At 48.8% G+C, this 13,770-nt stretch overlaps 1 protein-coding gene across 2 annotated transcripts in view; it reads left to right on the plus strand.

The window, feature by feature from the left end:
• The window catches only part of PTPRE (protein tyrosine phosphatase, receptor type, E), a 52,068-nt gene that overhangs the window by 33,039 nt on the left and 5,259 nt on the right, over positions 1 to 13,770 (plus strand). For both annotated transcript variants that reach the window (XM_006867438.1, XM_006867439.1), the window contains 7 exons: positions 370 to 505; positions 1,118 to 1,267; positions 1,889 to 1,982; positions 4,370 to 4,446; positions 5,463 to 5,597; positions 12,460 to 12,585; positions 13,497 to 13,663. In XM_006867438.1, the coding sequence (XP_006867500.1) occupies positions 370 to 505; positions 1,118 to 1,267; positions 1,889 to 1,982; positions 4,370 to 4,446; positions 5,463 to 5,597; positions 12,460 to 12,585; positions 13,497 to 13,663 (885 nt within the window). The remainder of the gene's footprint in view (positions 1 to 369; positions 506 to 1,117; positions 1,268 to 1,888; positions 1,983 to 4,369; positions 4,447 to 5,462; positions 5,598 to 12,459; positions 12,586 to 13,496; positions 13,664 to 13,770) is intronic.

The raw sequence follows: 13,770 nt of genomic DNA on the forward strand, positions 1-13,770 counted from the left end.
TGGCAACCCCATGTGGTGACAAGCCTGGGCACTGAGAAAAAACAAACTCCCGTGACACAAGTGATAGCAAGAAAACAGCCTCTGTTAAGAGCGGAAAAAATGCCCCAAGCACCCCACAAGCTACCACAGCACGGCTTTGGAGGGGCCTTTTCTACTTCCTGTGGGCGCCTTGGAGATGGTGGTGCGAGACCGCAGCGCCCCCTGGTGGTCGTCCAGTAGACTTGCCCTTTATGAACCAAAGACAATTGCAACTTTCCCTGGAGTGTAAGCCCCCCATGTACGGCGTGTCCTTCGGCCCCGTCTGCAGGCATCTTCTGTGCTTGATTGGGGACTGTGACTCACGACACGGTGTCTCCCTTTCTCCCTAAGCGCGGGCGTGGGCCGGACGGGCACCTTCATAGTGACCGACGCCATGATCGACATGATGTGCGCGGAGCAGAAGGTGGACGTCTTCGAGTTTGTCTCAAGAATCCGCAATCAGCGTCCTCAGATGGTCCAAACGGACGTGAGTAGTGGCGCCCTCTGGCCCCAGCCCGCTCTTACATGACACCCTACAGCCAGAGGCTAGCCCGGTGCCCTGCGCCCCACCGCCGGGTCTCCCTGCCTGCTCCGCGCTGTCAATCAGGCACTGGTGTTTGACTGCAGATAACTCCTGCCCATGGGGCTCACCTGGGTCAGAGCACCTGGCTCCACTGCCCGCTGGTCCCTTCATGCCCCTGGGACCTCGGGGAATCAGCCCCCTGAGCCTGTAGTCCTCCTATAATATATGGTCAGCTGTCATTAAGACAACTGGAATTCCTCTGTCTAGTTGATTCCAACTCATCTCGAGCCGGCAGGACAGAGTGGCTTGTCCCGTAGGGTTTCCGAGGCTGTAAGTCTTTACAGAAGCTGACTGCCTCATCGTTCTCTCAGGGAGTGGTTGGTGGGTTCGAACCATTGCCCTTTCGGTGAATAGCTGAAAGCTTAGCCCATGGCACCACCAGAGCTCCCACAGCCGGAAGAGCTATTGAAATGGTGTTGATCTGACTTGTGTCCAGAAACCTCCTTCCTTTGGCCCCTTGGGGGCCACAGCTGCTGGGTGGAGTCGAGGGTGCCTGTTGTCCCTTGGGTCCCGCAGATGCAGTACACGTTCATCTACCAAGCCTTGCTGGAGTACTACTTGTACGGAGACACGGAGCTCGACGTGTCCTCCCTGGAGAGACACATGCAGGCTCTGCACGGCTCCGCCAGCCACTTTGACAAGATCGGGCTGGAGGAGGAGTTCCGGGTAGGTACCCTGAGACACCTCCTCAGGGGTGAGTGAGCGGGCACAGGAAGCAAGGAAAATGGTCACTATTGAAATGAAGTCATGGTCAACCACTCCCTTCTTATTGGCTGGCAGGGACAGAGGGAGGGGGAAGTCGAGAGCGCCCCCTTGGGCTCAGAACCTTAACTGGTATTTTTCCTTTCCAAGGCCATAGGGGCTGGCTTCAGAGGGGCCAAGTCATTGCTGTTTCTGGGCGCCCTTCCAGGCCGACCTCGAAGATACTAACGGCTGGGTTCACTGCAATAAAGCGAGGCACACTCACTTTTGTTGACTAGCTCATAGAAAGGCTGTGTGTCCGCCAGACTTAATCTCTGAAATATGCGCTAGTAGCAAGGTGAAAACGTTTGAAATGTCTGAGAACCACCAACTTGGGGCAGCACGCGCTATTAGAAAACTGCCCCCCCACCCCCCGTAGGTTTGCTCAATGCTGAGTCAGCACAAAAAAAACCCTTCCGTTTGTAACAAAAACAGCTTGCTATCTGCGAATCGCAGTGGAGCGCGCTGCGTTAGAAGGGGGTCAGCCTGCTCTGCCTTGGGAAAGTTAGAGATGTAACCGACCACGTGACTTGTTTTTAATTGCAGAAGTTGACGAACGTCCGGATCATGAAAGAGAACATGAGAACTGGTAACTTGCCGGCGAACATGAAGAAGGCCAGAGTCATCCAGATTATCCCGTGTAAGGCTGCCCGGGGACGGGGGGGATGGGGGGGGTCTGCACACCTGATCCCCTCCCTCTGTGAGCGGGACCAGGCTCCTGAGCCATGTGAAGGTGTTAGGCAGAAGCAGTGAGAGACCACAGGGTCCTCATGTGTCCAGGCGGCTGTGAGCGGGAGAGGAGCCGAGCTGGGGCAGCTGCCAACCGGAGGTCACAGAAACTAAGAGGTTCCCTTTAGGACCACCAGCGTAGTGGTTACGAATCGGGCTGTGAACCGCAAGGTCAGCAGTTCAAAACTACCAGCTGCTCCGCAGGAGAAAGAAGAGGCATTCTGCTCCCGTAGAGATTTACAGCCTGGGAAACCCTGTACAGGGTCGCTATGAGTCGGAACCAACTCCATGGCACAAAGTCAAGCCAAGCCCCCGCCCCACTACTTTACACAGACCGACAGAAAACTGAATTACAGCCCTGGGCCATGTGGCAGGAGAGAGCTAGGTGGGGCCTGAAATGAGCGGGATCCCGCTGCTAGGAACGGCTTTGAGAGGGCAGGAAAGCTGGAATGTCCGGCGACTGACCTGCAACCATGGTCCTGTGGCAGCTGGGCAGGCGAGGAATTGGGTCTCACCTATGAGAAAAACAAGCCCAGCCAGAGACTCCACAGAGCACTGAGGGGCTGGTGGGAAGGGCAGCGGGTGATTGGCTGGAGCTGGAGAAGGGGGTGGGACATGTCCTTTCTAGACACTCCCCCAACAGTTACATCTCCTAACCCACGTGGTCTGAAAACAGCTGTCCACAGGTCTGTCTCAACAGGTCATGGGGCAGTGGTGGCTCGCAAGTAGAATTCACACATTTCTTGTGGCGTCCTGGTGTGACCTGTAGGTTATTGTGCTGGACTGCAGCAAGGTCGTTTGAACCTCAGTGTCGGCAGTTGTCGCTCACTAGCCACTCCTTCGAAACCCGTGTAGGAGACCCCAATTCCTTCCCTAATAATGTAGCTCACATGCAGCCCTACCCATCTGTCAGTGGAGGTTTGGGTATAGCTTTCAGACTAAGACACACTCGGAAGAAAAGCCTGCCTATCTACCTGTAAACATCAGTCCGTGGCAACCACGTTGTGCAGGACCTGCAGTGTGTGGTTACACTGACCTGGGGTTGCCATGCGCAAGGCCAACAGCAGCAAGAGGTCACAAACCCACAGCCACGGAGCAGACTGCAGGGAAGTTTCAAAGGCAGGGCTGGCAAAGACTCTCTTCAGACCCCAGACAGATACTTGATTCTCATAGGCTGTTTCATAAAGTTGGCTACCTGGATACATTCTCTCTCTCTCTTTTGTTTAATTATCGTTTACATATAATTTGTATTATTTTTTATTCTGAAATCACAGAGGACACAAAAACATCGCAAAGATATTGGAGTTCTCACACATGCAACATCTTACCTAACCATGGTACATGAATTCAAACTCAGAAATTAACATTAGTGCAATGTTGTTGTTGTTGTGAAGTACCGTTGAGTGGGTTCCGACTCATAGCGACTCTATATAGGGTTTCCGATGAGTGGCAGGTGGGGTAGAACCACCAACCTTGCGATTTAAACTGACCTTGTGGTCCAGTGCGTTATCCTGCAATACCCTTCACTAAAACACAGACTTTATCTTTTTCTGTTCCAAATCTAATCTGAAGATCCCACTTGGCACTTAGTCATGCCTCCTTCATGCCCCTCAATTTCTGACAGTCCTACAGTCTGTCCTTACCTTTCATGACAGTGTCACTTTTGAAGAGTTGTTGTTGCTAAGAGCTGTCAAGTCGGCTCCAACTCACAGCAACCCTGTATAAGGTTTCCAAGGAGCAGCTGGTGGGTTCGAACTGCCAACCTTGCGATTATCAGTCCAGTGCTGATCCTCCAATGCCACACCAGGCCTCCCGACCAAGTATTGTGTAGAATGAGCAATGCACTCGTTTTATTCCTCAAACATGGTGTTTTTATATAGATTGATTTGTTTCATTACCATCAATTCATGAAAAATGAAAATGACAGCTGTGTTGTTTTCAAAGATACATTATAAATCAAAAGCTCCCTGGGCATCTCCCTTAAACCTACGTCTGAAAGTAAACTTTCAGAAGAGCTGACTGGACTACCCTTGTTCTTAGTGATTTAGTAATGGGTTTTAGATTTTGGAAGCTCGTTGTTGTTGTTGTTAAGTGCCGACCCATAGCGACCCTGTATAGTGTTTCCAAGGAGCAGCTGTTGAGTTTGAACCACCGACCTTGCAGTTCAAACGAACTTGCAGTCTGACGCATCAGCCCACGGCGCCCCACCAGGACTCCACTTGGAAGCTCGTAGCAGCAGGTTATACATAATGTGCTGTACAGGACAGTTTGTGCTGACGCAACCAAATACTCTCATAGATGACTTCAATCGCGTGATCCTATCCATGAAGCGAGGGCAAGAATACACCGACTACATCAACGCATCCTTCATAGATGTAAGTGCGCGGGCCTGGACGGGGTATCCCTTAGTGTACCATCACACAGGGTCACACCATCTGGAAAAACTGACACATTTCACTCCAAACACTAAATGCACTCTGGAAATCCAAGAACGAGAGACTCAGTAATCTGCCGGTGTTTGCTTCTGTAAGGAAAAGAAAGAAAGAGAGACGAAGAGAGAAAGAGAGACGAAGAAAGTCTTGGCTTCAACAGCAGGCAGGTTTATTGAAAGTAAGCCTGGGACGGGGTACTCTTAAGTCTCCAAAAGAGACCAAGAGCCCGTCCGTTCTCTTACAGACTGAGATATTTAAAGGTGGTGAGATCTGGGTACAGTTCTGGCCTGTATACAACGGGCGGGGTTATGGAGATTTGGGGCGGGGTTATGGAGATTTGGGCGGGGCTAGCTGCAATGCCATTCTGAAGATCAGGCGCAAGGTCCTTCAACTTCTGCTTTTAAAGATGTTACTAGACAAACAGGAATCGTCCTTTTCCTGGTACGCATGGATCTGCAGTAGGGATGCCCAGCTGCATTCACCCAGAAGGACAGGAATACCGAGCCTGTCCAGGACCCTCGGGCACCACTGTATCTGCCTCGTGGGGTTGGCCAATGTGTGGACAGGAAAGGCATTACAAACTAGCATGTGCTGCTGGTTCCGCTTTACAGATGAGAAAACATGTGCCCAAGGTCATGTAGGGCTTTGTGTAGGCGCTGGATTTGAACCCACTTCCTGTAACGCCCAGGCCTCTTAGCCGTGCCTCGTGATACCTGCTTTGTTTCAACAAATAGACACACGCTACAGTCAAAGTCCACAGCAGCTCTTACTCAGGTGGCTGCAGGTGCCAGGCTGTTCGTGGTGCTGGGCACAGTCCAGTTGTGGGTGACCTCAGTGCTGGAGAGCAGGGGGGACCTGACCAGTGGCAGCCCCGAAAAGATTTTCCTCACCCTCCGTGGGATGGGCTGTGTCCTGCTCATAGGGCCCCTAGTGGACTTGACCCATTGCTCCATTTACAGGGCTACCGGCAGAAGGACTATTTCATTGCCACCCAGGGCCCGCTGGTGCACACCGTGGAGGACTTCTGGAGGATGATCTGGGAGTGGAAATGCCATACCATCGTGATGTTAACTGAGGTCCAGGAGCGCGAGCAGGTCAGGATGCCGTCCAGCTTCTAGGGCTGCTGGCTGACACAGCGCTTAGACTTCTGGGAAATGAGAAGGGCTTCCCCTCATCTTTTGTTGTTGATATTAACCATCCATTGCCTTTTACACTTCACTTACATTTTGTTTCACCTGCTTGCCTTGGTGGTGCACTGGTTAAGTGCTCAGCTGCTAACCAAAAGTTTAGGGGTTTGAACCCACCAGCCGCTCCATGGAGAAAGATATGGCAGCTGGCTTCCGTAAAGTTACAGCTTGGGAAACCCAATACAGCTGCCTGTGGAGTCACTGTGAGTCAGAATTGACTTGATGGAAATGAGTTTGGATGGGGTTTTTTGGAATTTTGCTGAGAAAAAGACATTTTCCACTTTTTTCAAGACATAAAGGTATAGACACTCATCCATGTACGCTATACTGTCCAAGTGAGTTGGTTAAGTGGCTCCGCCTCCTTATTATACTCATTTAATGATGTCACAAACACTCGGGAGCCCACCACCCATGGAGAAACCAAACCAGTACCAACAACGTTCATCCATCTGTCTAAACCTCGATGCTGGATTTCTTTCTTTAAAAAAAAAACAACTTTTTATTGTGAATCAAGTGAAAGTTTACAAACAGAATCATTGGTTTTACATTCAACAAATCACACACCTTGTTTCATCTCAGTGATTGCAGTCCCCTCCACACAACTAGTCATCCTGCTTCCTCCTCTGCTCCTATTTCCATTCCACCCACCTGCCCAGCCCAGCTCAACTTTGTCCTTAGGTAGATGCTGCCCTGTTGATTTTGAATGATTGACCATTCCATGGTGAGCACACCTTACTAGTGTTGTCCCCACTACATACCTAGCTACTGCGTGGCTGAATATTGGGCCACAAGGGTGAGTTCCTTTCCAGACCTGAAGGATGGTCAAGGGCCAGAGTCTCGGGTTGCTCCAGTCTCTTCCTGACCAGTAAGCCCAGTCTTTCTTTATACACTTTAGTTTTGGTCCGCATTTTCTCCCACTTTATCCAGGATCTCCTAATGATCCTTTTCACAGCAGTTGGTGGTGGTCTCTGGTCTGAGAATCGTGGTGACAAATGTTCACCTGCTCCAGTGATCCACGCCTCTTCAATTTTCCAAGCCTCTTCAATTTTCAACACTCTGCTTCCTCTAGCTCATGGAGAGACCAGTAGTTGCACCTTAAATGACCACCCATGAGCTTTTAAGACCCCCAACACTACTGACAAAGTAGGCTGTAGAACGCTGTCTTTGTGGACTATGTTACACCAATTGACCATGGTGTCCCCTGAACCTATCTATGGTCCCGAGTCCTCAGGCCCAGCAACTCATTGCTTTAAGATGTCTGATAATACCTTAGAAGTTTTCATCTATCTCTCTGCCTATTGTATACTCTATCTTATTCACAGGTGTGTTTGCAGCAGAGGTAAATACGCATGTATAAATAGTCTCTTTCAAACCCTTATATATGTATGGGTTTATGCCCATCTTCCTCCCATCCCCCTTCAGTGTATCTGTCCATGTATCTACCCACAGAATACTTTTGTTCCAGGGTTTGCCATATAACACTATTTACCTTTATCCCTGTGACTTCACCTGTCTGCATTACTCTTCTGACACCTCCCTCTTCTTGCATACTGCCCTTCTTCTTCTTGTATATTGCTCTTCCTGTCACCCATATTGGAGTCCTGGGGTGGCGCTATAGGTTATCGACTGCTAACCGCAAGTGGTGGTTCAGACTCACCAGCCACTCCTCTGAAACCCTATACAGGCTCGCTATAAACCATTGTAATTTTGATTTGCCTCTCTCTAACGGCTGATGATCATGACCATTGCTTCATTATGTCTGTTGGCTGCCTCAGTGTCTTCCTTGATGAAGTACCTAGTCATGTCCTCTACCCATTTTAAGGCGTTCTGGTAGCGTAATGGTTATGAATCGGGCTGCGAACTGCAAGGTCAACAGTTTGAAACTACCAGCTGTTCCACAGGAGAAAGATGAGGGTTTCTGATCCCGTAAAGATTTACAGCCTTGGAAACCCTGTACAGGGTCCCTATGACTCGGAACCAACTCCACGGCACATAACAACAACAGCCAACCCATTTTTAAATTGTGTTGTTTGCCTTTTTCTTATAGAAGTGTTATCATTTCCATAAATTTTAGAGATCAGTCCCTGCAAAAAAAGTTTCCCTGTCTGTGGGCTCTCTTTGTACTCTTTTGGCAAAATCTTTTGATGTGAATAAATATTTAAGTTTTAGGAGGCCCCAGTCATCTACCTTGTCCTCTGGGTTTATATGTTATCAGTTATGTTTGACAGTGTATGTAGGCCATGTATTGGAGCCCCTAAGTTTATCCTTTTTTTTTTCATTGATGATCTTACCGTTCTAGGTTTTTACATTTAGGTCTTTCGTCCACATTGAGTTTGTTTTTGTGTATGGTGTGAAATATGCATCTTGTTTCATTTTTCTGCAAATGGATTTTCAGGTTTACCAGCACCATTTGTTGAAGAGACTGTTTCTTCCCATTGAATGTGTTGTGGATCCTTTCTTTGTCAAAGATCATCTGCCTGCATGGATGGATTTACTTCTGCATTCTTAGTTCTCCTCCAATGATCTATGTATCTTTCATTGTACAGCACCAGGTTATTTGGACCACTGTGGCTGTGTAGTAGATTTTGAGATCAGGGAGTCAGAGGCCTCTAACTTTGTTCTGCTTCTTAAGCAATGCTTTGCTTATCCGAGGTCTCTTTGCTTTCCATATAAAGTTAGTGGTCAATTTTTCGTTCTCTTTAGGGAATAATGTTGGAATCTGGGTTCAGATTGCATTGTATATATATATATAGGTTACTTTGGGTAATGCTGACATTCTCACAATGTTAAGTCTTATCCATATTGTTGTTGCTGTTGTTAAGTGCCATCAAGTCAGTTCCGATTCATAATGACCCAGTATAAGGTTTCCGAAGAGCCGCCGGTGAGTTTGAACCATTGACCTTGTGGTTTGTAGTCCAGTGCTTACCATACCAGGACTTGTGCAGAAATGGTATAGTCTTCCATTTTCCTAAGTCTCTTTTGGTTTCCCATAGTAGCATTTTGTAGTTTTCTATGTATAGGTCTTTTGTTTCTCAAAGTATTTCAGTTTTTGGGTGGCTGTTGTAAATGGTAAGGAGCCCTGATACCATAGGGGATTATGAGCTGGGTTGGTAACCACAAGGTCAGCAGTTTGAATCTAGCAGTTGCTTCTCAGGAGAAAGATGAGGCTTTCTGCTCTTGTAAAGAATGAACAACCTTGGAAACCCTATACAAGACCCATTATGAGTTGGAACTGCCTTTACCACTACCATCACCATTGAAAACTGCTGTTTTCCTGGTTTCCTTTTCAGAGCCGTCTTTATTAGTACAGAGGAATCCGACTGATTTTTGTATATTGATCTTGTACTCTGCCATTTGGCTGAATCTTTCAATGAGTTCCAATACTTTTCTTGCTGAGTCTTTGGGATTTTCTATGTATAGGATCGTATCATCTGCAAATAGAGTTTTACTTCTTTGCCAATTTGGATGCCTTTCATTTCTTTTTCTTGCCTTATAGCTCTGGCTCAGACTGCCAGCACAGCATTGAATATGAATGACGATAAAGGGCATCCTTGTCTGGTTCTCGTTCACAAAGGAAATGCTCCCAGTTTCTCTCTGTTGAGAGTCACGTTGGCAGTTACATATATGCTCTTGGTTGAGGAATTTATGAGGCTGGATTTTGTTGTGGTTCCTTTGCTTTAAGAACAAAAACCGCTTCTTTACTGAGATTTAATTCACATGTTGTACGATTCACCTTTCTAAAGTGGGCAATTCCAATTTAAAGTGGTTTCCAGTGGATTCACAGAATTGTACACTGTCAGCACAATCAAATGTCAGACTGTCTTCATCACCTCAAGAGGAATCTCACTCACATGCGAGTTCTCCTCTAATGGAGCACTAGTCTTCTCTCTGTCTCTATGAAACTGTGATTCTGGACATTCCACACCGATGGAACCATGAAAACAATAGTCTTCTTTGTCTGCCTTCTCCAACTGAGCATAATCCTTCATGGTCCATCCACATTATAGCACACATCAGTACTTCCTTCCTGTTGGTTGGCAAGTCATAGTCTATTGTATGGCCAGACCACATTTTGTTTACTCGTTCATCAGTTGATGTTGTTGTTGTTGTTAGGTGCCACTGAGTCAGTACCGACTCATAGCAACCTTAGGCACAGCAGAACAAAACACTGCCCAATCCTGGGCCAACCTCACTATTGTTGCCTTGCTTGAACCCATTGATGCTGCCACTTTGCCAATCCATCTAGTCAGGGGTCTTCCTCTTTTTCTCAGACCCTCCACCCTACCAAACATGTTATCCTTCTCCAGCGACTGATCCCTCCTGACAATATGTCCAAAGTATGAGAGATGAAGTTTGGCCATCCTGGCCTCCAAGAAGCACTCTGGCTTGACACTTGAGTTATTTCTACTTTTTAGCTATCATGGAAAATGCTGCTATGAGTATTCATGGGCAAGGTTTGTGTATATTTTCATCCCTCTGGGCCGTATACCTAAGAGTGCAAATGCTGGGTCACTTGGTGATTCTACATTGAGCATTTGGAGGAACTGCTAACATGTATTCTGTACCATTTTACATCCCACCAGCAGTGTCTGGGACTCGTTTCTCCCCATCTTTACCAGCCCTTTGCTCTTTTGTATTACAGCCATCCTAGAAGACGTGTCCTTTGCCTTTAAAAAAATTTTTTTCACTTCATAAGGACTCCTGGTGTGGCGGCTGTAGGATCAGCACTGGACTGCAAATCCACCAGCTGCTCCTCGGAAACCCTATACAGGGTCACTGTGAGTTGGAACTGACTCGATGGCACTTAACAACGATGTATATAATGTGCCTTTAAAAATATAGTCTTTAGTTTTGCTTGTTCTGAGCATTGTATGAGGGCATCATTACAGTGTGTAGTCTTATGGAACTGGCTTTAGCCACTCCAAATTGTGCTTTTGAGATTTTTCTATGCCAATGCCTAGAGCCGCAACTCATTCACCAATAATGCTGAATAATGTTTCACTGTACAAACCGCGGGCCCCTCGTTTCTCCCTCCTCCCATCATGGACGTTTGGGTTGTTTCCATCTGACCGCTTTGCCTCACTAGATGCCTCCTACTGCATACAAACTGGCATGCACCGGAGACATTGGAAAGCTGCCTCAAAGAGTGTGTGGGAGTTTGAGCGGGCAGGCTAAAGCCAAACTGCTTTTCAAAGTGACTGTAATAAATCACAGTGCCCCCAGCATTGTGTCAGGGAGAGCATTCACCTGCTGATGTCATGTGGCCCAATGTCTTCATTTTTGCTGATTGAACAGGTGTGAGTGGCAGCTCGTGGTGGTTCTGATTGGTGCTTCGCTGAGTGCCACCAGGCTGGGTGTCACTCTTAGGTTTAACGGGGAAGTGGTCCCTCTTCTGAAACACCCACATTCATGTTTTGCCTTTTTCCTATTGACTGAAAGGTGCTCTTTACATATTCTTGGTATGGATCCTTTGTCAGTTGGATACATGGCCAACACCTTGTCCCAGTTTACGGCCTGCCCCTTCCGTCTCTTCATTATGCCTCTTGCTGAAGAGAAGTTCATTTTCATGTAGTCTAAGGGCTCCATCTTGTGTCATAGTCAGCTCTTCTTGCATTGGGCTTCGTGATTTCCTCTGTATCCCAAGGTCAAATCCATCTGCTAAGGATTTCACACTTCCGATTTTCGCCTGACCCCTTGCGGGTTGATTTTTTTCCAACACTGTGAACCTCTTACCATGGTGGTGCCGTGGGCAGTGCCCATCTCCTCCAGGAGGTAGGGGACATTCGTACAGGCCCTAGTCGGGTGTGACTTACAGATCTACTTTCATTCTCTCCAAGCAGAAAACCAATTTTCCCAGCTTGGTGCTGCTGTAGGGTAAGCAATGGACTGCTAACCACAAGGTCAGCAGTTCAAACCCACCAGCCGCTCCTCAGAAAACTAAGATGAGGCTGTATGCTCCCATAAAGATTTACTGTCTCAGAAACTCTATACAGGGTAGCTGAGTCCCAGTCAACTCGACAGCAGTGGATTGGGTTTGGATTTTGGCTTTATATATTGAATAATCTCTCCTTTCTGGTATGAAACTCTGCGTGTATCAAAGTTCCTGTATACTTGTGAGTTAGTTCTGTCCCATGGTCAAGAGGCGTGGCTTCTTGCTGTTGTTAAGTGCTTACAAGTCAGTTCCAACTCACAGCAACCCTGTGGAGGGTTTCTGAGAAACAGCTTATAGACTTGAACCACCGACCTTCTAGTTAGCAATTCAGTCCTTATCCTACAGTGCCACACCAGGACTCTTAATCCCATCAGGACCCTGATCCAGTGTAAGGGAGATTCACAGGGGTGCGGCCTGCAACACGTTTTACTTAAAAGAGATCAAATGAGAGAGAAGTGAGCCAAGAGAGGAATCTATTATCACCAAGAATGAAGAGTCAGGAGTGGAGTGGCCTTGAACTTGGGGTCCTGCACTGAGAAGCCCCTCTTGTTGTTGTTAAGTGCCATTGAGTTCCAACTCATAGTGACCTTGTATAGGGTTTCTGGGGAGCGACAGGTAGATTTGAACTGCCAACCGGGAAGTTAGCTGTCCAGTGCTTATCCTACAGCGCCACACCAGGACTCCGGGCATGGCTGGGCCTTCATATTGGTACCATATATCATTTTCTTGGTCCGATGAAATATGTTCAATGGTTTGAGAGCATTTTTGCATTACAGAGGTAAGGTGGCTAACTGAATTATTTATCAAGAGACTTAAATTTTTCTTTTTGCCCCCAAGGATAAATGCTACCAGTACTGGCCAGCAGAGGGCGCTGTGACCCATGGAGAAATAACCATCGAGCTGAAGAGCGATACCCTGTCCGAGGCCATCAGCGTGCGAGACTTTCTGGTCACCTTCAGCCAGGTAGTGTGGTCAGGGCTGTTGATGACCTCACAGACGGGGCCAGCTCCAGCTGTCCCGGCTTTGGTCAGCCTAGTGCCCCGTGTGCCGGTCGGCTTCCCCGCGCCCCCGCCAGCTCCCCGCAACACACACACACACACCTCTTCATCACCAATGGTCCATGTGTTTACGGGAAGTCACACTGCTAAGTGCAGGTCCCCATGTTACTTGGCTTCTGGCTGGGGAAGTGGGGTGACTCCAGAAGGCACCTCATGGGCTTCCCTGCCCCCACTGAGCACTGAGAGAAAGGCAGTCAGCTGGGAACCGGGAATACAGGGGCGAAGGAAGCACAGAGACCCCAAAGGGGACCGTCCACCTTGGCCTCCTGCCCTGAGCTTGGCCAGGATCCCCACAGCTCGGGAAGCAGCTGCTCTGTTGACGAAAATGTCCAAATGAGGCAATACCTGTCGGCCTGCCCTGGGCTGTCTGAGCTGTGGGCGACAGTGCAGGGAGGCAGTGGGTCCCCGGTTTAGGATTAGGGGCAGAGGGTTCTAACTTCACCTGACTCTAGTGCAAGGGAGGGTGGCTGATGAGGAATGTGTTGAGGGCCCAGGCTGGTTCAGTCCTTTCAAAGTGAGGGCCAACTTACATCACATGGAAAGGCAAGTTGGCCTTTGCCCTTATGTAGCTGGTAACCGGGGACCACAGACCACCATGCCAATAGAAAACCAGGACAGTGAGCTCACCCCGAGCCTCAGACGGTGAATGGGGTCCTGGCACCCTTCTCTTGGGCAGCGCTACCGCACCCTATAGACGTGCAGATAAGCACACGGCCAGCATTGAGTAAGGGTGGGCGCACATGAAGTCAGCCTCCCGCGGGCCTGGAGGACGGTGGGTGGGGCCAGGCCGCGCTGTGACACCTACTTTCCTCGCAGCCGCCGGCCCGCCAGGAGGAGCAGAGCCGCGTGGTGCGTCAGTTCCACTTCCACGGCTGGCCCGAGGTGGGGATCCCCGCGGAGGGCAAAGGTATGATCGACCTCATCGCGGCCGTACAGAAGCAGCAGCAGCAGACAGGCAACCACCCCATCACCGTGCATTGCAGGTGAGCCCCGCCCCATCACCTTGCACTGCAGGTGAGTCCCACCCCCACCACCTACACTGCAGGTGAGCCCCGCCCCATCACCTTGCACTGCAGGTGAGTCCCACCCC

Source organism: Chrysochloris asiatica, unplaced genomic scaffold (genome assembly GCF_000296735.1).
Source record: "Chrysochloris asiatica unplaced genomic scaffold, ChrAsi1.0 scaffold00105, whole genome shotgun sequence".
NCBI lineage: Eukaryota > Metazoa > Chordata > Mammalia > Afrosoricida > Chrysochloridae > Chrysochloris > Chrysochloris asiatica.